The sequence below is a fragment of the Podarcis tiliguerta genome, assembly GCF_965153285.1.
Source record: "Podarcis tiliguerta genome assembly, chromosome: 7".
Classification (NCBI taxonomy): Eukaryota; Metazoa; Chordata; class Lepidosauria; order Squamata; family Lacertidae; genus Podarcis; species Podarcis tiliguerta.
In genome coordinates, this window is record NC_139540.1 from 62,967,179 (window position 1) to 62,991,739 (window position 24,561).

General features: G+C 41.1%; 1 protein-coding gene across 2 annotated transcripts in view; it reads right to left on the reverse strand.

Moving 5' to 3' along the window:
• CDYL (chromodomain Y like) overlaps positions 1-24,561 on the reverse strand; it is a 90,922-nt gene that overhangs the window by 14,221 nt on the left and 52,140 nt on the right. The window contains exons 3-5 of one of the 2 annotated variants that reach the window (XM_083449493.1): positions 10,848-10,892; positions 2,904-3,157; positions 702-874 (exon numbers count right to left, since the gene is read on the reverse strand). In XM_083449493.1, the coding sequence (XP_083305619.1) occupies positions 702-874; positions 2,904-3,157; positions 10,848-10,892 (472 nt within the window). The remainder of the gene's footprint in view (positions 1-701; positions 875-2,903; positions 3,158-10,847; positions 10,893-24,561) is intronic. The other variant, XM_083449494.1, reaches the window with a different exon arrangement.

The window sequence follows — 24,561 nt, forward strand, 5'->3', positions numbered from 1 at the left end:
TTCATAAAGACCAATGTGCACAAATTAAATTCTGTGAACCACCCTGAGATCTTATGATGAAGGGCGGTATATTAATCTAATAAATAAATCGATAAAAAATGTGTGTAAATTGTGGGCTTGCAGAATATTCTGAGTTTTAGTTATGAAGAGTTCTGGTTGGATACCCTGTTTTGTTAACTAACCATGGCTTTTCATATGAACCTCCCTCACCCCCAAAAAACCCAGAAATGGTTTGAACCCTGAGAGAAGTAAAGAGGAAAGGCAGGGAGAGCACATGACCATGTTTTCACAGCAACAAATCATGGTATGGTGCTATTTATGTGGACCATGGAAGATGAAAAATAACCACTCAAAAAATTATGGGAGCAGATGGTGCAGCCAGACATGTTTCAACGCAACTTGAAGTTTCCAAACATTCAACACATATAACTTGTCTACTGGGAATATTGCTTCCTATAATAATAAGGTTGGGAGGAGATTTTAAAGGAAAGCTGGGATATACAAATCGAAAGTAAACATCCTTATGATATCTTCATATAGACAGTCTGATTTATTATGAGTTTGATGGCTATTGGGAGCAGGGGGAAACACCAGTTGTGAGTAGGTACAGTACCTCTGATATCACACTCTAGCATTTAAATATGTGGCATGTTTTAAGCTCATAATCAGATATGCACAATGGGAAAAAGACTTTCACAAACCTAATAGCATCTGCCATCTTAGTACTTTCCCTTTTTCTATCATCTGTTAAGCGTCGAATAAAATAAATGAAGTCAAGGCCACAGCAGAAAACACTGCCAACGGCACTGAGGAGTACAAGCTTGCTGTCATCAGCGGCTGCTGTGTTCAGTGCACTTTGGACTTCTTTCATTACCTGCAAGCAAGACACATTATATGTATGAAAATAGGATGCAGAATATTGCAACTTAAGATTTTGCATTCACATAGCATTTCTGTGATCTGAACAGCAGGTGGCATATGCAACCAGTTCAGCAAAATCTAAATTTAGGACAAAGTTCATTACAAAGTTCTCCTTTTCACGTTATTAAAGGAGACAACAACAATGTAATACACTACAAATACAAACCAGGATTTATTTGTTTTTTAAGAATAACACTGACTATCTTAAGATCAGAACCAGAAATTGCAAGTCTCAGCAAACATAGCAACTTAAAAATAGGTAAAAATTGAGGAAATTCCAAACAAAAAATGGCAAGAAACAAAAACAGAATCGCAATATAATTTAAAGTTCCAACTGGCACCTGTGTTACATTAATTCTACTCTATTAAGGCTAATGTTTAACTGTATTAATTTTTCGTTTTGAAAATTAACACATTAGTTGGCAATACTGAAACAGAGTATTGCTCTACTTTGGCTACAAAAGTATGCAATGCTAAACCATACTACAGTGCTATTATGTGCACAAACCAGAATCAGCCTTGAGTTCACACACAATGCATTTCCTCATCTGGCGTATTTTGCCATTGCTTGCATTTCACTCCCAGCAGATCTTTGATTCTTGCACATAAACCAGAGATCAAGGTTTATCACAGATCATTTTAATGAAATGAGCCAGCTTCACAACCCATGGTTTGAATTTGGCTTGTGTTGGATCTGGCCACCGTTCGTGGTAGCATACAATCTCTGGTTCATATATGCAAGGACGTGTCGAGCTTCTACCAAAGTGAAACTAAACACTGGCAAAATCCTCATCCTGGCTACGTGAGAGGAAGGGAGGACGACGACAGAGTGCAGGAGCCCAAGGCTTTGCCCAGACTTGTTCTAGCTCAGAGGCCAGACCTTGTGGGGGGCCAGACTATATTTTGAAAAATAAAAATAAAAATGAATGAATTCCTATGCCCCACAAAGAAACCAGAGATGCATTTTAAATAAAAGCACACATTCTACTCATGTAAAAACACCAGGCAGACCCCACAAATAACCCAGAGATGCATTTTAAATAAAAGGACACATTCTACTCCTGTAAAAACACGCCGATTCCCGGACAGTCTGCAGGCCGGATTTAGAAGGCAACTGGGCTGGATCCGGCCCCCGGGCCTTACTTTGCCTACCTATGCTCTAGCTTGTTCATGTAGTGCTAAGCTATGGTTTACCAGCAGGTATTAACTAGACCTCTGTGGGTCCATATTTCCCATGACATCCCTGACCATAGCTACTGTTCATCTAACTCCAGAACACTCAACTACCCTAAAGCCTTTGGTTCTCTCAAACAACTCCACTCATTAAGTTCGCCTTGCTGCCTGCGTGCCTAGGATGTGCACTCTGAAAATGGACGGGGAGCCACCTCTCTTTCTTCTCATTCAAACTGCTCCTCAGAATCCTCCACAAAAACTTTCACCTAATTTATTGACATTTCCCAACTGTATCCAAGCTTAACCTTTCTGCGCTACCAGAGCTACTGTGGACCCTGGTGACTGGACCGCTCTGCGGACTTCTCAACAATTACAGAGTCAGCTGCCCAGTTCAGTTTCATTCCACCCCATTCTCCAATTTTCATTTCTTAAAGAAGTTGCATTTCGTTTACTAATAGAGGAATCCTACTCAGAAGTAAGTTATACTGAATTAAATGGGGCTTACTCCCAGGTGAGTTGTGTTATTTGAAAGTCATAATCTTTATTTCCATCTATAACTTAAGAAGGAGCTGTTGAACCACAGTAGCATATTGATACTGCCAAATATTTGCATTACTGCATTTGTTCACATTAATCCCTTGCTACACTGGTCTCTCACTCTCTTACACTTCCGCTAAATCCAACCTTTAGATTTAGATTCCAAAGTGGGTGGGAGAGAAAGATCTGTCCGTTTTGCTTCCAAATTGCTGTACATTATCTTTGAAACAAAGTGCTTTTTATAAAAAACAACAGCAACAAATGACTCTAACCTCTGGATTTAATGAATTGTTCTCTGATGATTTTGTTGATAGCAAAATGTGTGTGAAGCCATCCTGTTTTCTGACAACAATGTCTCTGTACCGGTAAGCGCTTTCTGTTTGCCTCACACTGAAGCGTAGCCTTTTATCAAAAGGCTGGTCCCTCCTTTCATCGATAAATCTTCGTTTGCTGGCTGTCACTCCCGTTACTGAAGCTTGTATGTTGGTACCGTTTGTGGACAACGCTTCTATAAAGGTAGATGTACCTGTGAAAAGTTTCAACAGAGGTATGGTTTGACATCGGCATTGTTAGTTTAGCTTACCTAAATGGCTTACCCATGGAAAATATGCAAATGGCAAAATCCTAAAGCAACCACAGCGAAAGCAGAAATTTGGATGCCATAACGAAAACCTGGAAAGACAACAGTGTCTGAAATACAACTGCAGGAGATTGCTTAGGTGTACATGGTAGGGAAAATACATATAAAATGTTGAACCCATGAGGGGCCGGGAGGGATTAGATATCAAAAGACAAATCATCATTGTTCTAGTTTTATTTACAATGAAGTATGAAAAAGAAGCAGATGTGTAACACATTTAGCACATTCATGTCTATAACCCTGTTACTAGATAACCATATATCGTTCTCCATTGCATGCCTCCAAACAACAAGCTAAATTTAAATGAATTTTTCATTCATGTGCAACTGAAATGCACTTGAGATGGAAAGCTACCTTGCAACTTTGCACCCTTTCATATTTCATGGCTCAGTGAGAGCCAGTGTGGTGTAGTGGTTAAGAGCGGTAGTCACGTAATCTGGGTAACCGGGTTCGCGTCTCCGCTCCTCCACATGCAGCTGCTGGGTGACCTTGGGCCAGTCACAGTCTCTCAGCCCCACTCACCTCACAGAGTGTTTGTTGTGGGGGAGGAAGGGAAAGGAGAATGTTAGCCGCTTTGAGACTCCTTAAAGGGAGTGAAAGGCGGGATATCAAATCCAAACTCTTCTTCTTCTTCTTCTACTGAGATACATGGACCCCTCCTATTATTTACTGTAAGAGTCCAATATTTTGTTGTTTTGCTTTCCATTCTGTTAACATCATGAGGTCCAATGTACCCCAATAGGTTTTCTGTTAGATTATATTTTTTCAATGAATAATTTCATTTTTTGTGCTTGTTTGAAATAAGTTTCTTCTCATCTTCAATTTCCTGAAAGCTTAACACAATAACTCGGTTTTCCCATGTAACAGCTTCCAGGGTTCTGGATACGGCATACTTATCCTTAATTCGGATAGCTTTTTTGGACCGGACACAGAATAAAAGGAAGTCTCAGCGTACATTCTTCAATCACGCTACGAGCCCACCTTCACAACTACAGTGGTACCTTGGGTTACGAACTTAATTTGTTCCGGAGGTCCGTTCTTAACTCGAAACCGTTCTTAACCTGAGGTGCGCTTTCGCTAATGGGGCTTCCCGCTGCCACCGCAAGATTTCCGTTCTCATCCTGGGGCAGAGTTTGCAACCCGGAGCAACTACTTCCGGGTTAGCAAAGTTTGTAACCCGAAGTGTTTGTAACCTGAGGTACCACTGCAATCAGCAGCTGAGCAGAAAGACAGCAAAATGAAAACTGGTTGGAGCCTGTTAGTGCTGCCTCTTCCCCCGCCTCTTTTAACAGTTAACCAAGCACCCTGCAGTCAAATGCCCTTAATAGAAGAACACAACTTCTCCTGTCTCGGCACTCGGCTGCAGGGCACCTGGGTCAACGTTTTCCAGTTGGAGGTAGAGACACTAACAAGTCCAAGTGGGGCTGGGGTGGGCAAGACAAGCAGGCTGGGGTCCTCATTTGTCAGACTGGTTGTAAGAGCAGGTTCACAGTGCAACTGAAAAAGAACTGCTGTGAGCCCCCCTTTTAAATTTTGGCAACTGTGACCACCAACTCAGCTCTTTCTTTCTTTCTTTCTTTCTTTCTTTCTTTTTTAAAATTTAGCCTTCAGTGGCATTTCTTGCCCCTATCTAGTACTACATTGGGTACTATGCTACAATAAAGCAGAGAGGACAACTCTAGTATTATACTGCTGTGCATAGCAAGTTTGTACTTTTATTTTATTTTTTTACCAGAAAGGCAGCAGATGCGGTGAACAAAGTGTGAAAATTTATCTACTACTATATTACTAAATAATTATTACAAAAGGGGACGTGGGTGGCGCTGTGGGTAAAACCTCAGCGCCTAGGAGTTGCTGATCGCATGGTCGGCGGTTCGAATCCCCGCGGAGGGGTGCGCTCCCGTCGTTCAGTCCCAGCTCTGCCCCCTAGCAGTTCGAAAGCACCTTTAAAGTGCAAGTAGATAAATAGGGACCGCTTACCAGCGGGAAGGTAAACGACGTTCTGTGTGCTGTGCTGCCTCGCCAGAGCAGCTTCGTCACGCTGGCCACGTGACCCGGAAGTGTCTGCGGACAGCGCTGGCTCCCGGCCTCTAGAGTGAGATGAGCGCACAACCCTAGAGTCTGTCAAGACTGGCCCGTACGGGCAGGGGTACCTTTACCCTTTTAATTATTACAAAGCGAAACATTATTATAGCACATTTTTACTGGCAGTAACAGAATGCCCTAGCTAATTCTGAGGTGCACAAGGGTAGACAATATAGTACAGTGGTACTATATCAGACAACCAGATTTTATCGCCTCACTTGACTCTTTTACATTCACTGTGCCTTTAGATCCTTACCGAATGGAGCTGCGTATGTTCCAACAATGCTATGAATTCCATTATAGCTACCTAAAAGTAAATGATCACTACTTATGCTGCAACATTCAAACATCCAAATTCTACAGGAACCTCAACACAGGAAGACAAGAAATCCTTATTACAGTTAAGAGGGTGGGGAGGACAGAAAATCAGAAATTACATGAAGGTTTCAATTGCTGCAGAGCTATTCTATGCCAGAATATCTTGTACCTTTGCATTATGAGGAATTGCTTTAATAAAGGTTTTTACCTCACCTACTTTGCATTCTTCATTATCTGGGACCAATAAGGCAGCAATGCCTATACTTAGCTGGTTCCAGCTTTATTACATTTGTGTGGAACTATTTAAATAGGTAAGAGGGTGCCAAGGTGGTATTACAGAGAAACAAACGCATCTGCAAATGTTAATTGCTTTATAGATGGGGGTCCAAAAAGTGTTTGTATTCTTGGTTGCTTATGTACAGTAGGCAGGAAAGAGTCCTATTTTTCTTCAATGCTAGTTAGCAGTGAAGTAAAGTTGCTGGTTTTAATTTCACAAAGTAAGAAAAGATACTAGATGTCATGGAAGGCTTTTTTTCTTTGCCCCAACAGTAATTTCAAGCAAAGACTGCTTATGGATGCCAGAACAGATACTTGCCATGATCTAATGACAGATCATGAAAATCTTCCAGATGAGAAAAGCATTATGACTCACTTTCTTGCATCTAAGGCTGCAAACTGAAGCATATCCACTAGGAAGCAAGTCCCAATGACTCCAGTAAGATTTGCTTAAGCAAATAAACATGATTAGGATTGGTCTGTTAAAATCTAATATACTTTTTTATGCTCATACCTATTATCTTTTGAGGGGAAACGTTAATACTTGATTGTCCAATAATATTGCAAGTGTATACAGTATGTTTAATTGTATTTCTAAAATTCTTCAACAAGATGTGTGTGTCAAACATCCCACAGCCTCGCCAGAATGTAATTCTGAAACTATAACATAATATATGCAATATTTTATTCTGATTTTTCATCAAATTATAATTCTGCAATTTCTAATTTGCGTTTATCATTTCCCTCCATTTTACACTACATTTTATTAACATTGAATGCTCTTAGCCCATTCATTCGCACTTGAGATCATGTGTCCCTTCAAGGACATTAAAGGCATTTATCCGTTTTCTCTATGATTTCTGTTTTCTCTATGATTTCTGTTTTGGTAAAAGATTTCTTCAGCCGTTACGAATAAGGCTAACCCAAAACACTCTTTTGGGAGGGGTGGGAAGCACTTGGGATGTGTGTGTTAATTCCATCCCGTCACCATTCTACTTGACATCCAATTCACAAAAAGCAAATCTATGTAGCAGAAGTGTTTCATAACTGAGAGTATTTAGAATCTGGGGAAAACAAAGTTAGAAAATATTCTGGGAGCCTCCATGGATGTAACAAGCTCCCCAGTGCGGAAGTTTGTGTTCCATGAGTTGGAAGCTGACAGTAATGATGGGATGGGGGTGGGAAGCAGCTGCTGGAGAATTTGTTTATGATTGTCTAGCTTGAAACGTCTGAAGAGGGCTATAAATTGTGCCATTTCTGCTAAAGCCAGTGAAGAGCGAGCTTAACCACGAACTTGGATTCAGATAATACGGTGACTAAACCAAACTTTGGCTTAGCTCAGGGCAGTACAGGAGGGAAAAAAAGACCAGGAGTGTGCATGTTTGCAAATCCCATCTGAAAACATTAATAGTGGGAATTCCTGTTAAGTCCCCCCCCCCCAATGCATAATTCCGTTTGAGAAATAAAAACGAACTCTATCCCAAGAGTAGTAGTTGACCAACATTTGCTACCCTTTTCTCCTACAGGAAGAAACTCAGGAAGAAGGTGCAAGAAAACCTGCATTGTATAGTTTGTACAAATGCCTAAAAAACAAGACTTCATCCGCTCACTACAATGTTCTCAACAAATATTTAAGAGTATGAAGATGAAGGTGTTAATCCACATTAAACAGGTATTTTTAAAAAATACCATTCAGGTGTTGCTATTGTGCAACAGAGAGATCAAAGCTGTAAAAATTAATCAGGTAGGATAGAAACAAAATTGCTGCAATCCAATTGGTCCATTTGGGGTTTGGGTAAGTGAAGCCTTGGATTAAAATATGTTAGATCAAGAACCTGACATTATATCACACACACACACTCAAACCGTTCCCTGCCCCTAAATATATGCATGTAAGTTATAAGCAATGTAGTTAGGTTGTTCACTCATGGCTCTGCCAAAGAGCCTATGATATCCTATGGAGAGCCAATTCATTCTAGCAGTTCTGAGAAATCTGCCCCAGAGTCAATATTTTTCCTGTGTTTTTGGACAACAGAAAAGGTTTCTTGTAACAGGACTAATAGACTTGTGTGCCTATCAGTCCAAAGTGGTTTTGCTGCTTGGAAAATGACACCATGTGAACTAACCTCTTCCTCAACTAAATTCACCAGACAGCTGGAATAGTTTGGATGCTTTTGCTGTTTCATCTGAACTAGGAATTGTGGTTTAATACTAACTACGGTTAGTTTCAAAACAAGCCAGCTTCAAACTGTGATTTATGAAGCCGGCTTGTTTAAACTAGCCACAGTAAGTATTAATCACAGTTACTGGTTTGGACAAAACAATGAATTGTGATTAACTAAAAGCAAATTCTTTTGAACGCCTCCACCCTGCTGTATATGCGTGTTTGTGTGGCGGGAAACATGCAAACATGGAAGGAGGCTGTTTGTTCTTATAGTACAAAACCATGGATTAGCATTGTCAGAACATGGCCACAAGGCACAAACAAGGAATGTAGCTTGCACACAATCTATTTCAGTATGACAGCCATATCACCATCAGTCAGTGATTAGCCTACTACCTGGTCTGCTTGCCCTCTTCTATCATTCTCAAAAAAACTCCCCCCCCCCAAACGGGGGAAAAACAACAACAGGCGGCCAAGACAAGCAATCACCATAGTAGTGTTCTGTTTTCCAACTTGGTAGCATAAATGTGCTTGTTTTTAGGGTTCCCTACTTAAGGGCAGAAAGTGACCCAGATAACCACAAACAGAAGGAATATAGTGCTGTTCTACAAATAAATGAGCTATATAAAAAGGAGGGCCTAGAAGTCTGATTTTACAGTTTTAAACAAATTTTTATACTTTATTTTATTTTATTGTGCACTGTTTAAAGACTGTTGCCGTTACGTGGTATATAAATTGTATAAAGAAATAACGAATCATGATTCTGCTACTGTTAGAGTCTGTGGAAGCAGAACAACACATTTGGATATAGTTTCACTTATCTGGTACAGCACTAGCAAAATGTATAGAGCACCCTATTACAGACAAAGGGCATTTCCCACATATTCAAGGACATCACTGGATACATCCCCAGAAGCATGATGCTATATTATGGCAACTTTCTCTTGCAGCTAAGGTAAGTTCCACCAGTGAGTAGGTAGGTATGTGGGTGGACAGATATTTGCCACTCAGCCACTTGTCTTGAATGAGCTGCTACGTGTCAAACTGCAGCTTGGTAATTTGCCTGGAGGCAGATTTGGCAAGACCTGAACAGCTTTTAGGTGAATTGTATGATGGCTACATGTTCCATAATGTACAACCACAATTCTCTCTCTGAGTGCAGGAGCAGGTTGCTTAGGATATATGCATCCGTCAATGAAAACTTTTGGCATTTACTACTGTTTCAGAAATATGTTATTCATAAAATGAACACTGGGGTCTTAAGAAAGGAAACATGTCCCTGAAAAAAAATCACAGGTACTTCTTGCATATGTGAAGGAAGTTCCTATAGTTTTTCAGGGTCATGTTTCCACTCTAAAGACCTGGTTTTTTTAGTAGCACCTTCCTGAAAGGAGCAGAGAGAGGTGGATTATGGTTTAAGCATCTAAATATTAAGTTTGAAAAATAGCCCAGACACCCTTTAAAAAGACACCAGACATCCCTTTTCAAGTAGACTTTCCTGCACTAATGCACACCGGGAAATTTCCATGAATGGTTCCCAACTGCAGAAATGAAGTCTAACTGACGTGGTATAGTAAATGGTTTAACAGGGAAAATGTGTCATCCTTTCACCACAATGTCAGGCTTTAAGGAGCTGCTGTTCATAGTTGATTCTGCCACACTCAACACGTTAAAGATACAAAGGAGATACCACTGTGTTTGAATAGGCTCTTGATCTCCCACCATACTTCTTTTTAACACCCTGATGGCAAATTATTTGAGCACTAAGTGGGAAAATGTTATCATGACATTATTTTATAACCACATATGCACCTGAAAATATATTCAGATACACTATCCGGACTACTCCCTTATAGCCAGTGTTTAGGGAAAAACCTGAACTGTCACATCAGCCTTGCATGGGAACAAACTATTCACAGGCTAGAGTCTACAACAGCATAAAACTAGAAGATGGCACACCTATGCATTTGTAACAATAGAGCAGGCTTCCCCAACCTCGGCCCTCCAGATGTTTTTGGCCTACAACTCCCATGATCCCTAGCTAGCAGGACCAGTGGTCAAGGATGATGGGAATTGCTGTGTCAAAACATCTGGAGGGCTGAGGTTGAGGAAGCCTGCAACAGAGGCTCCTGATGAATGAATGAATTTTTAAAAAATCAGTACTGAAGTCAAGAAGCTAAGATGACTGGACACTCTTAACTTCAGTAGTAAAACGCAGGGATTAAGTAATGCACACATATTGGTATTGTATACATGTCTCAGTCCACTTTTAACTGAAATGGATTTTAGGTGTGGTTATGTATGATGCAGATATTATGAATGAGTTAGGTGAAACACACAAATGAAAAGAAGAAATAATGTGCTTCCTGATACATGCCATGGACCCACCTGTATACAGGAGATTTCAACTACTGAACAAAAACAGAATAAATAAATTAGGAACAGAACAATACACTAGAGCAGCTACAATGTCATGTGGAAATCAATTTTAATTACTACTGGAGGAGCACTGTACGATTTGTGATAACTGTGGATGTGAAAAACATATTACACATAACAATCTCAAACAAACACTGGTAATTCCTGTCAGAAAAAATATATATGCCAGGCTAGATTTACATGGCAATTAAAATATTTTCTTCAAAAAGTCAGGAGCAGGTTCAAAACAACTCCAAGTGTTTAAACAGGTCAATAGGAAACAAGGGGAGGGGGGAAAGAATACGCTATACTTACAAGAAAATAGGAAGTAAAGAACACTGGGAAGAATACAGGGAGATGCTAAAACAGATAAAGAAGGGTATTAGAAATGCAAAGCAAATCCTCTGAAATATACATTGCTACAGATGCTTAAAAAAAAACAATATTTCCAGTGATATTAAGAGGAGGGGGAATTAAGGCACAAAAACATGAGGAAGAAATGGAGTATCATTTTGCAGAACAGGATAAAAACTGGAATGCTATAGCGCACGGGTGTCAAACACAAGGCCCGCGGGCCGAATCCGGCCCGCCAGACCTCATCATGTGGCCCGTGTAGTCTGGTCTATATATATCTGTGAGGGAAGCTTGGGCTGCGGCGCGCGCGCAGGGCGCCTCGGGTCCCTTCTGCGCAGGCGCCGGCCTCCCCCTCCTCCAGCTACCTAGCTGAGACTTATTTGACACGGCGAGGGCGGGGTTGGATATGGGAGGCCGCTGCTGCTGCTCTCAACTTCTTTTCGGGCTCGCCGGGGTGAAATAAGTCCCGGCGGGAGCGCAGCGCGCCTGCGCGAGGTGGAATGCGGAGAAGGGCAGAGCTGGCTTCGCACGCCTTGCAGAGAGGGAGACCGAGAGCGCGCTTGTGTTTCGGGAGCGCGCCCTGTGAATACTCGGGGCAGCGTGCTTTTGCTTTGCTTTTCTTTATTTCTTTAGGCGCGTTTCCGCGCTGCCCAATGAACAGCATCCTCCGCCTCTGGGGATTCGTGATTCAAAAGCAAATTCGATACGCAAGTGCATGTTTTGTAAATAACGTCAGGTGCGGCTTCCGCAGGGTGCGCGTTGCAAAAATTTATATATGGAAAAAAGGCTGATAAGGAATTGGTTTATTTTTTAGGGTATTTACACATCATGCAATTTTTTCCTCAATGTTATTACAGGGTCCGGCCATCAGTTCCCGCCCTCCTCAAAGGGTTAGGGTAGGTAGCAAAGGGGGGAAAATCCAAACAAACGCTCGATTAAAATTTGGGGAATGAGAAAAATTAAAACCTGCACATCTTGTGTAACTTAAACACCAAGCCAAATAGGAAACAATTTTTATATTCATATATGTATTCAGATGAAATCAAGGTCTAGTGTTCCATGAGCCAGAAGCTCTGCATTACTTAATCCAGCTGTTAAAGGTGTCATGGGCTTTGAAGACACTCGAACTCGAACCAGCCCTTTGAGGGTGACCAAACTGCTGATGCGGCCCCCGATGAATTTGAGTTTGACACCCCTGCTATAGCGAATGAGCTCCCCCTATCATTGACCATTACACACCAATTACTGTTCTCCTATATGGGTATCATTTCCCTAGAGCAGTGTTAGAAACTCAGATATATAAGCTAGGCACCAAATGGCTCCTTAAATCAGGGTTAGTGTCGCCAAAACGGAATGCCTTTTTGGGGGCCATTTGGCTAGAAAGTCTTTTTTTCCAATTCGACTTTTTTGTTCCCATTTTTTTTTCCTGATTGCACAGATAAAATGGAATTAATTCTACAGGGTGTGTTGCTAGCATGAGAAAACAGCCAAGATCCAAGAACCCTGAGGCATGCACCTCCAGATGGTGGAGATGTCAGGTGATATCCTGGTGCCTGGGCACCTTCACTTGGTTGCAAACAGTGCTTTTTTTCTGGGGGGTACGCATACCCCTAAACATTTCGTGAATCTAAGTTTGGCCTCATTGAGGGGCAGTACTTCAATATCAGTAGGAAAATGAGAGTACCCCTAAACATTTTTTTTAAAGAAAAAAAGCACTGGTTGCAAGTGATTGATAGTCAGGTGCGAAATGCTCCTGGCGAATTTCGAACGATGCCCTAGAGGAAAGACTATGTTCACCAGCACCCGTGATGAATGCATGTATAAAATAGGAAGCTCCAGCTGTCTTACAAAGTCATAATGTGTGAAGCAGTTCTTATCTGAGCCTCAAACAGCTCTGTCACCATAAATTGCAGGGGGAATGAGGGCAGACTGGGTAGGAAGATGAAGATGCAGGTGGACCCCCTCTCTCCCTGCAAATGGTGCCATGTCCACCTGTGCACTCACACTGCTGTTGAGGCAGAGGAAATAACAGCACCTTATTGCGGCATATGAGACACCTCCACATATGCCTGGGTTTGACTAGCTCATGCCTTGAATTGCCCTTGAGGACTGCTATTACTGTAAAAAGAACAAACCACCACAAAACCCATTGATCGAGACAAAAAGTATTGCAATCTTATATCTTCCACATAAAAACACGTTAACACATTTCAAGTTAAGTCAGAAAGATATTCATGCCCTTTGACCCAAGAATGGTGAGTGAGAGACAAGAAACATAAAAATACACACCCCAGCATGTTTTTTTTGTGCCTCATTCTTAGGGTGTGTTTTTTGAAAACTTGGGCTGAACCAATTTTTTAAAAATGGTTCAAAAGTGAGCAGCCACAAACTCTTCTATAGATTCCCCCCCCCCCCCAATTTAGCCATGGCTAAAATCTGCCTCTGCACTTTATTCAGGTGCAAGTCCAGCTGAGTTCAATGCGGCTTACCCAAGAAAGTGAGCACAGGATTTCAGCAAAAGGGCTGAAGTTTGAGACAAAGAGATCTTAGCAGCAAATTGTACATTCTCTTTTCTCAGGGCATTATGCATCATGATAAACAGCTTGGTCTCACTGATGCCACTTTCAGCAAAAGAACGCTTAATAGCACACTGCTGAGGTGAGGCTTGAGGGTGCATTATTACAAGCTAAAACTTTGGGTGGAAAGACAGACGAGGCCACTATTTTGCTTTCTCCTCTTTTGTTCATTTCGCAACCAAAGAATAAAGGATGGTCTAGATCCTAGAAAGACAGTTGCTATTTACTAGCATAATACAGAGAAATACAACACGGAACGAAAAGTATTATAACAATCTCACGTGGATTTAGACGGAAACGTATTACAAAGGAGCCTCAAAATACTACTTATGCAGCGACAGTAACTGAAGAGGACAAATGGAGCAGGAGTGAGCACTGATTTACTAACCTCTTGCAAAGGAAGCTGTTAATCTGTGCACAAATTCTACACAGGATCCTCCCCCCTCTTGTATATTTTCAACTATCATCAACCCCCAGCTGTTTTTCCCTGCTGTGAGGGAAAAGATATAGGTACCCCTGCAAGATAAAAGCACTTGGGTACGGAGAGCGAAGGAAGGGAGAAGCAATTTTCGAACAGAAAAGCTGTTGGAAAGGGAGGAAGCCCCTCCACAGTGTTCATCTTCCACGGTTGCATTTAGTAAAAGGGGGAAGAATGGGTAGAAACTATACCCAGTTGAGCATCAATGGTGTTTTGGCCCTAAGTAACACCACCCAGTTCATTTTGGGGTATTGCATACCCAGTCAATTTTCTTAATTTAACCCTCATATTCGCCAACTTGCTTAATTAAAGGGACGGTTTCTGAAAAAAATATGAAACCTGCTGGCTGCTTGTTTAAACCTCCATCTGTGATCACTTCCAATATATATTTGATTTAACTTACTGTTGAAGCAGATTTTTACAAGGAACCTTGGGAAGGACATGTGCACGGAAAACTTTATTCTAGAGGGAAGAATACATTTTCATTACAATGTTTAAAAAGCAGTAATTGAAAAATGTATTCTGTAACTTTACTATTCCATAACTATAACTTTCATCTTTGGCATTGCCCCATTCTGTGTCTCAACATTCTGAAGAGCATATTTTCTAACCTACCCTGTTAGATCTTCTTTAACAATAGCCAGCAGTCAATTTTTCTACAGATATTGTTTATTCATATATTTACACCTGAGTTTGGATGTAGGGAGCCCAGATCTTACAGCATGGTCATGTCAAGAGGGGCTTTTCCCCCACAGCAGTGCAGCACTAGAGTCCAAGGCATCTCTCCCAGCCTGCCTTCAGCCAGCCTGCCCAAAATGGATATGTCTCTTCTGCTTCTCCTTCTTCACAGCACACCTTACTAAAGACATTCTTTTCTGTCACCTCATATACACACCCCATCACCTTGGCAGCCTCTGTCTGCCTAGGCCCAATATTCCTCTTAGATGGGCCATCAACACCTTTTGTCATGTTAACACATCTATCCCAGGTGAAGCTCATGCTTGGAAAGGAAGCTTAGCCTGTATTTTCCAACTGGCCTGCAATCTTCCCTTCAATAATCAAAATCCTATCATTTATTAATTTCTAGGGTTAAAGGAGTCCCCCACCCCCCAAAAAAACCTTATAACAACACACTCGGTTTTCGCCTTGCTGGACTTCATACATACTCTGTAAAGAAGATCTCTTGATTTACTCATCAAAACCCTCAATTCCAGAGCCCAGGAAACCTTATTATGCATGCTCACTGTGAGCAGAATTATGTAAGCGGAACAGCATTAGCATAATTCAATCAAATTTATTTGATGCAGTAGAAGAGGAAGTCATCTTGAATGGCTAGGTAAGTACAGCATCATATAGATTTCCCATGTTGTCTGAGATACGTGTTGAAACGTATTCCACACAATTATGCCTATTTCTATGGAGATAATGGGAATAAATAAATAACAAATAGGCCATAGGGCAGCCAATATGGTGTTCTGCAGATGTTGTTAGACTCCAACTCCTAATGGGCCCAGCCAAGCATAGTCAATGGTCTCAGATGATGGGAGTTGTAGCCTAACATTATCTGCCGAGAACCATGTTGAATACTCTTGTACTGTAATGACATTCCATCATCTATTTCCCAATTTCCAACCCCTGCTTCACATTACTGGCTATCAAAGAAAATGCACATGACACAAAGTTATTCGCTTCCATAAATACATGTTACAGAGGGAAGATACATGTTACAGAGGGAATTTTCAGATTCGGCACCATGTTAATTGTCATATCTAATTCCAACCTATGGATCAATACACTAAAGACCTAATACGACTAACATGAACATTTTCAAGATTATCAGATGAAACTGCTTGCCAAGGAATAAAACCAAACAAAGGCTCAAGGAGGAGAGAACTGACACAGACTAATTAAATCAGTTTTGTTTCATTTCTCCATGGAGGATACTGGAAAGATACCCGTCACAATTGCTTTGTATATAAGAAGTCAGAACAATATTCTCAAATCCATACTGCAATCTAAGGGGTTTTATGGCAAATGGAAAAAAGTTGTAGAAGTTGCAAGACCAACTGACATTCAGCAGGTTTTCTGGAAACTATATTGCTGCTATGAAGGTAAACACAGATACTACAATAAAAGCCATTACTCAAAGTATAATCAACACATTCTTGGAAGCATATTTTGAGAAAAAGACTTTGAAGTCAGAAAGTCCAGTTTGGGAACCAAGATAAAGGCACAAACTAGGACACATTATTAATCTTAAACATAGCTGATTAGAACATCAATACAAAGCCATTTAGTTTGTGACGTTCTCATCATCTCTCAATAATAATTTGAATCTCAGCTCACATTATTAGTTGTGGAGCAGGGACTGAAATGCCTTCCATGTTTTTTTAAAAAGGGAGAAGCTAAAATTCTAAAGGGTTTCAGTGCATAAAGTAGAAAACCCAGGAGACCTGCAATTAAATGTGTTGATGGAGAAAAGGTATTATAAGGTATTTTACCACCTCATGGTGCAAACAGCAGCTGTGGGAGGTTTCTGATCACGAAAATGGTACCTCAAGTGAGGGCTGCACACCCCTGCTGAAATGAATTAGTAACTCCTTGCATAAACATTTCAATTAACACATCAAATACAGAAATAATGAATATCCATCACAATATCCTGCATAGGATGAAGTTTTAGTTCCCAGATCCTCCCACTTTTGTTGAAGTTTAAACAGTTCTGGCCTTTGCCATCTAAGACTAAAACCAGAAAAATCTGATGAGTTTTATGGTCAGTTTATCAGTTCAAGAAAAAGCCTCTATCTTACAACTCCCATGATTTCTCCTGAGATAGGTATGAACAACTGCAAGGACTCACTTCTAAGGAGACATGCTTGGGTTGCAGCTTTAGTCAAATATGCGGATTAAATCTGCATATATTTTAAATGGGTAAAAACAATAATCTCGAAGCAAGAATAACTTCTTTTTTTGTTTGTCTATTATGCCCACACATGCTATTTCAGCTATTGTTATAGAAGAAGCATTTCCTCCCACGTGGGAGAAAAAGTTTACTGCTTCTTTTAAGATGGGGCTTGCACTTTGGAGTTTAGTATGTATTTCTAATACACACACACACATATGTGTGTGTGTGTTTTAAAAAATCTGCTGCCCAATTAACTGAAACTTTTTTAGTTGCACAAATGTGTGTCCCTCCCCCACACAAAAGAATAAAACCAACCCACTTAAACACTTAGTCCTGCTTGGCAGTTCTGGACACAAAACCCACCTTGTACACTAAGCCCTAATGAAGCCAATTTGTCCGTTGCGAATGGAGGCAGTACTAAAAACAGATATATAAAAACACAACTTAGGATGTTGTGAGTGAAAAATGCTTTCCCGCAAAAAGAAGAAGGTAATCTCGAATCTTTTCAGCACTTTTAACCTCAGCAACTACTGATAAAAAGACATGACGAGAAACACCTTTCAAATGCTATTCTAAAATGGGAAGTGACTTCCACAAGAGGGGCAAGCAGCTGTAGAGAGCCTTTCTGCCGCTTGCGACTTCTGAGTCTTCAGGGAAGCGACAAAAGATGGATTTCTAGATTGCGTATGCCAGCTCCTCCTTTTCTTGGAAGTCGCAGGGCTCTCGATGTGGGAGCTGCTACTAGCTGTGAGAAGCAGCAGTTCCTGGCAGCAGCGCAGCGAGGATGGGGGCCATTAAACCGACAGCGCTGCTAGGTAACTCCCATCTAGTTGCAGCTGACCTGAGATCACAAGAGAAAAAGCCATTCTGCTCTGTGGGGAAGGAAAAGGCTAGAAGGAACAAAGGAAAGATGGGGCTAGGAGAATGGAAAATAAAATAAAATTCAGAACAAAACTTGCTGGAATTCTCTTTAGATGATAACGCTTTTTTCATTTAAAAGCCACTTAAATGGCCGATGGCCACTGGCTAGTCTCAGGATGCTCCACCAGATGCAGAATATCCACCAGAAAGTAAGATTTAAACCCTGAATCATCAGTACTATAATATCTGCACTGGCTTCCCAGTACAGTGGTGCCTCGCAAGACGAAAAGAATCCGTTCCGCGAGTCTCTTCGTCTAGCAGTTTTTTCACCTTGCGAAGCAACCCTATTAGCAGATTAGCGCTTGCGAAGCAAGCCCATAGGAAATTCGTTTTGCGAAGCACCTCCAAAACGGAAAACCCTTTCGTCTAGCGGGTTTTCCGTCTTGCGAGGCACCACTGTACTTTCCGAGCACAATTCAACAACACCTTGGTTTTGGCCAATAAAGCCACCAACTATGGCCTCTACATAGGTAAGAGACAGCATCCTCAAGATGTTCTATTTTGTTTTGTGGTGATTTTTAAGATCAACCAACAGGAAACTTGTTGGCTTTACTATATTCAAATCCATATTGAAAGGTTCTCGGTGGATGCTCCAGGATTGTGTGAGTTCTGAAGAATCCAACTCCAAATAACTCTAGGATAAATACCTTCTGGAAGCACTGTAACACTTCCCTGTTTGCGTTAAATTCTAACAACCGGGCCAAGAACTGGAATAATTTTAATTGATGGTTCATTTCTCACGCATACACTCCCCTGAAACTTTTTGACACCTGCCGTGAGTTCTTAGGAAGGGCCAGGAAAGAAATTTAAATAAACAAAATAACTCTTATGAATATTATATTGCCAAAATCCTTGAGCTAACATCAGTACAATTCTCAGCCGGGGGAAAATTGCAGTCCTTAATACAGGGTAATTATTTATGTTCCTTTCCTAACTAACTAGGGAATGAAGAGAATTTGCAGACTGCATGAAAGTAAGAATAAGGAGGCAAGGAGCTGCTCTGTGTCTGCTTTGTAATAATATGTTTTCCTGACCTCCCCCTCTTTTATTGTTTGGTTTAAGGATTAACTTTGTTTTGCTTAAAGATTACACGACTCTAATTTTGAAGAGTAAAAAGCATGCAAGACAGAATAATACAATTCAAAATAACAAAAAAATAAAAATCCAGAAAGCCTAAAATGACATTAGCTGAAATCTGCTATCATTTCCATCTATTTTGCTTCTCCAGTTCAGATATTTAATACGCAGTCACGGGATGCCAACTGGCACATTTCCTTGCTTTTCCTTTGCTTCTCTCTCCCTTTCCACATTACTTCCTTATCTTGCCTGTTGGACTGAACTTTCCTCTTTGCCATCCCCACCTCATTATTTTATGTGCCTTTTCTTCTTCCCTCCCTCCCATTTCTATCTGTGTCCTTCATACTTTGCATACTGCCCAAAGCTCAGAAATGCACTCACACTGCCTAAAAGGTGGGCTAGCTCCCTTCTCAGGTGCAAGAATCTCTAAACCTTTAGGGACTGGAAAATCTGCAGCAGAAAGTTACATACTATTAATCCACATCAATGCATTTTAGACCTGCTTGGACACTTCATGCCGAAAGATAATTTTTAAATAATATATAAAAATGATGCTTCTCAGATAACAGCTTTTAATGTTACCTGTCTGTTCCAGAATACCCAACTGTGGCTTATTCCTCCACTCTGCCACAGTTTTATTGTTGCAAGTTCATTTCAGAACAACCATCTCAGGATTATTGTTGGTTTTTTTCAGGTTTTTTTAAAAAAAATTATTAGATTTTCCACAATAACAAAAACCACAAAGCAGAATAACACAAAAAAAAAACAGAAAAAGGAAAAAGAAAAAAGAAAAAGAAAAATACATCAATGAACGAAAGAAAAAAGAGGAACAATAAACAGATAAACAATAACAACAAATTTAATGCTTTACAAATCCAACCTTTTAAACATCTTGGTTGACTTCCTCTAGTCCCTCCCTTCTGAGTTTCGGCACACTTAACATTCCTTTAATTGTAACCTCACCTCCCTAAACAATTGAAAGACAGTCAACTCCTCATCCTGAAAAGCAGGAAGTGCGTTCCCTCTGTAACAACTGGGTGAGGAATTTTGCTGTGCTTCACATAAAACACTGCCCATAACCAGTGTTCCATAAGGTCTGTCTTGAGCAGTAGCTAGCCATGGCACATACAGCAAACCCAGGAGGCACAGAGCCTTAGTTCTTTCACTTTCTGTCCTTCTAGGTTCTCTGCAATTAGTATAGAATAAAGAGAAAGCACTGGATTTATGGCACTGGCCCCAAACAAACTAATTTAGAGCTCTTCTGCCAGTGTGGCTTTCTGTTTCATTATCATGCCTCTGTAAGCATAAACACCTCCCACTGTTCCTTCCCCCATCCTTTCCCCTCACCTCCAGAAGATGCAAAATATATTGCTCATGGTCCAAAGGGCAACAAGCTGAGAATCAGAGTTGCCGGAAGATAAGAGAGGCAGCCAATTCATTAAAAACAAATGAACGGAAAAGGCACAATACACAGTTCAGAATGTGCTCAAGCACACCACTACAGAGGGCTTATTGCAGAGTCAAGGTTGTGAAAAATCTAAATAACCAGTTCCTGGCACATGGGTTGCAGGATACAAATATCTTTTCTTCCCACCATGTGCTCAGAGTGGGAAATAGCTAACTCTGAGTTTTTACTTCTACTTCTTGAGTCCTAATCCCAACCAGTTGCCATTTCTCAATGGCTCCCAACACTTGATTTCCAGGCAGGGTTCAGTCCTTGCACCTCTCAATTAAAAACTCCCTAGAAGATTGGGGATGCGGGTGGCACTGTGGTCTAAACCACTGAGCCTAGGGCTTGGCGATCAGGAGGTTGGTGGTTCAAATCTCTGCGACGGGGTGAGCTCCCGTTGCTCTGTCCCAGCTCCTGCCAACCTAGCAGTTCAAAAGCACATCAAAGTGCAAGTAGATAAATAGGTACCGCTCTGGCGGGAAGGTAAACGGTGTTTCTGTGCACTGCTCTGATTTCGCCAGAAGCGACTTAGACCTGGAAAAACTGCAGACAAACGTCGGCTCCCTCGGCCAGTAAAGCGAGATGAGTGCTGCAACCCCAGAGTCGTTCGCAACTGGACTTAACTGTTAGGGGTCCTTTACCTTTTAGAATGTGAGGCCAATCTGGCTGCGACATCTGTCACCCCATTGATCGCCAGGGTTGATTTGGCTGATCTGGCTGGCTAGGCGGGTGCCCCCTTCCTCTCTCACTGCTCCATGTGCGTCCCTCCCAAAGCTGCGAGCTCAGTAGAAGAGGATGACCATCCCAGATAGAAGGAGTGTACTATTCTTCGGTCAAGGGTATAGGATAGCTGTGTTCCCCTGCTAGAACCTCCAAACAAGCTCAAGGTCCATTTGTAGAAGAGGTATAAAACCAGAAAACACATCGGGAACAAAATCTTTTCTCTCACTTGCATACTTGGATCTCTTTCAAACTGATTCTGGGCTTCCCCAGACTGGTGTTTTATTGCAGATGTACTTGACACAGCAGTGCAATAGTGGTGGGTTTATTTTGCTTTATTAGTTGTCCTGAGATGCTTCTCCAAGGCTACCACATTATTGCTGCCTAGAAGACAGCCCCCACCCCAAAAGTGGAACGAAGTTATAGGATTTCAGCAGGAAATGAAGAGGTATGACCGCCCCAAAACATTTGCAGGCACAAATAATCATGAATGTGCAATAAAAAGGACATGGTTGGGGCTTTCCTAGAAATACCCAACTGGCTTCTACACTTCACAAACATTTTTTACGCAGGGTGAACATACTACACGAAGTGGCAAGAAAACAAGAAACCTTTCAAGTGAAAATTATATTCAATGAAAACCGAAACTCTTCCTTCTTTGATTGAGATAAGGGAAAATGTTAGATACAGAAAGACCAGTAGCAGATTTTGCTCTGTTCTCTGGAAGTCCTTCTTCCCCAAACTTGGTACTGATTTTTATGACTTGCTCAGGAGTCACCATCTATTTTGAAAACATTTTCTTGTATTTCCTAAGAAATGTTTTGCTACATGCCCTTGCACATTCTGGTATTTACCAAATAAAATTCCTATGTTGTTTTCAATCTTTCTTAAATACTTGATGGAAACTATGTTTCATGAAATTTTCATTCCATTTACAAACAAGAGACAAATAGGCAGCTGTGTCATTTCCTGGGGGGGGGGGACCCCAAGCAGCAGCCCCCATATTTTAATAGGAATGCCACACAATAATAAACCAGTCTTTGAATCTCACAGTACTCTCTCTCAGGTTGAAAATTAAAAAGAAAAAAGGGTGAATAAAGATCAAGAGGGAAGCCCATCTGCAATACATGACCGTCTTAGTTGGAAATTCAGAAACCTCTTTGCAAACTAAGGGTTTAGGAGACCCAAGTAGTTACACAAGAGCTATGGCTTCTCCCTTTGAAAATATTGTTATGAATGCTGGCTTAGCCATGCCTTCTGTCATGCAAATTGCCTGATAGATGGCACACAGCCCTCGGGAAATATATCTTTATCAAGGCTGATTTTTTCAGGATGGGCAGCTGATATTTTCACAAGGGGAGAGGCTCTGGAAACGTAGCAGAGCTGTGGGGCTGCTCCGAGGTCAGTGTGTGGACAGCTCCGAGGTCAGTGTGTGGACAGCAGCTACAGCTTTTATTTTAGGAAGCGGTGCAAAGAAGGGGTGGTAGCATTTCAGCAGAAGGCACCTAAGGGCGTGCAGATCCCTTTGTGAATCTGATGTGGGGCAATGAGTTTACTTCATTCTAGGAGTGCTAGCCTCTTTGCTTCCACCTATTCTCTCTTTGTAACTAAACACAATTATTACCAAAAAAAAAAAAAAACATTTTTAAGGATCAGATGGAAGAACCCCAAAAGGAAGCCAAACCTTGCTAAGTTCTGAATCTAGATTTTCTCAACGCCCAGGGAAATGGGGAGTGTGTAACAACAGGATTCAGATCACTACACATTGAAAGAATATGGTTTTTTTTAGGGGGGGGGTTGTTCGTGTGGGAGAGTTCTGTGTGTGCACACTGGTCAAAAAGATTGGATAGTGAGAGGCATGACTGCTGTGTGCAGCAATGGTCAGGGTTGGCCCCCACAACCATTTGCATGCATTATTAGGTGGGACTTGATATAACATAAAAGCCAGATGTGACTTAATCTAGCACTGATCAGATCTCTTACAGGACAGAGAGTAGATGAAACAGATAATCTGGCAGCCCTCATATTAGCAAGGCTGAGGATTAATGTTAGATGACAGGATAGGCATACAGTTGACCGAAACCAAACTGGGCAGCGGTTGGGGAACATGTTTTCTCCAGGAAAAAAGTCTCATGGATATTCTACCACCTACTTGTAAGATTTTGACTATGGCTATTTCTAGCTGAGCAGTGAAGTTCAAGGAATCCTAGCTGGAAAATACCGTACTTTTATTTGTGGAGCTTACTGAATGTGGGGTGGGGTGGGGTGAGGAGGCAGGAGGCAATGACTGTTTCCTCCTTTTGGTTGTTTGCATACTTGTATCTGAAAACCTAACAAACACTTTTTCTAAGGAATCTGATACGGAAAGCAACATTTGGTATTTGCCAAAGCAACCAGAAAATAAATAAATATAGGCAGCTGAGCTTGTGTCCTTTATAAGGGAAGGAGAACATTTTTTAAATAAAATACACTTGTTCTTATAAAAGATTAAACTAACCTTGTAAAAAATAAAAATGCAGGCATGCATTTATTAATTTTTTTACGTTCTATGTTTACCTACTTTCTAAATCAGAATATTATTAGTATATATTTATACCCCACCTTTTCCCTCGATGGAACTCGTGGCTAGCATTTGTTAGTTTACAGAAAGGCAGAGGTTCATCCAGGTGTCACACTTATCTGGGACCTCCACCTTTTAACCTGAAGTCTACTGAAAACCACCAGTGGCGAGGGAAGTGTACTTTGTTCTAACGGGTGAGAGATGAGTTGCCATTGAAAACAGGCTCTGAAGCCAAGTCTTCGCAGCCTCCTTTAAAACAGTCACTCTAATTAGCACTGGTTTGGTAAAGAGAAAGCTATGCTTGCTGCAGCAGCTATCTAATGCACACCAAGTTCAAGCATGGGATACTTACATTCCTTCCACCCCTGTGTAAACGTAAACAGCCCATGCAGAAACTTTGCAGGAGAACAGGCCCACAGTTGCCACAAGCCAATGTAAGAAGCTGCACAAAACTCTGAACTTCTGCATCCCAACAGGAGCAAAGTACAGGAAGGAGAGCAGCTAAGGACACAGGAGCTCTGATTCCAAAAAGGATTTGCAATTTGATATTAGTCCAAAGAGAAAAGTAACCACCAAAGTTCCTAGCTGATCTTTACAACTGATTATTATACGGCTAACAAAATAAGTTCTATCACCACATTCCCCACCCCCAGCCCCGGTTATAGTAGCCACACAAAAATGTGCCATGCACGCCAAACAGAATTTTCATACAATTTCCACTCTTGGTGGTTATAGAAACCTCTTTAAAATACATAGCGAAATTAAGTTTTGCCTTATGCAACTTCCAGTTGACAAACATATACAATGGATAACATGCTTCTGGTCATAAGCAAAGCAAAGCAAATAGCTATCATATGTATTTACACAAAGAAGCCAACTTAAAAATATGTATTATTTTCTGAAATTTAGTTTTCATCTTTGTCAATACGGTTTGGTGTTTAAGCATGACTTGCTACTGAGAAATGTAGCTATGCTTGTATATATTTTC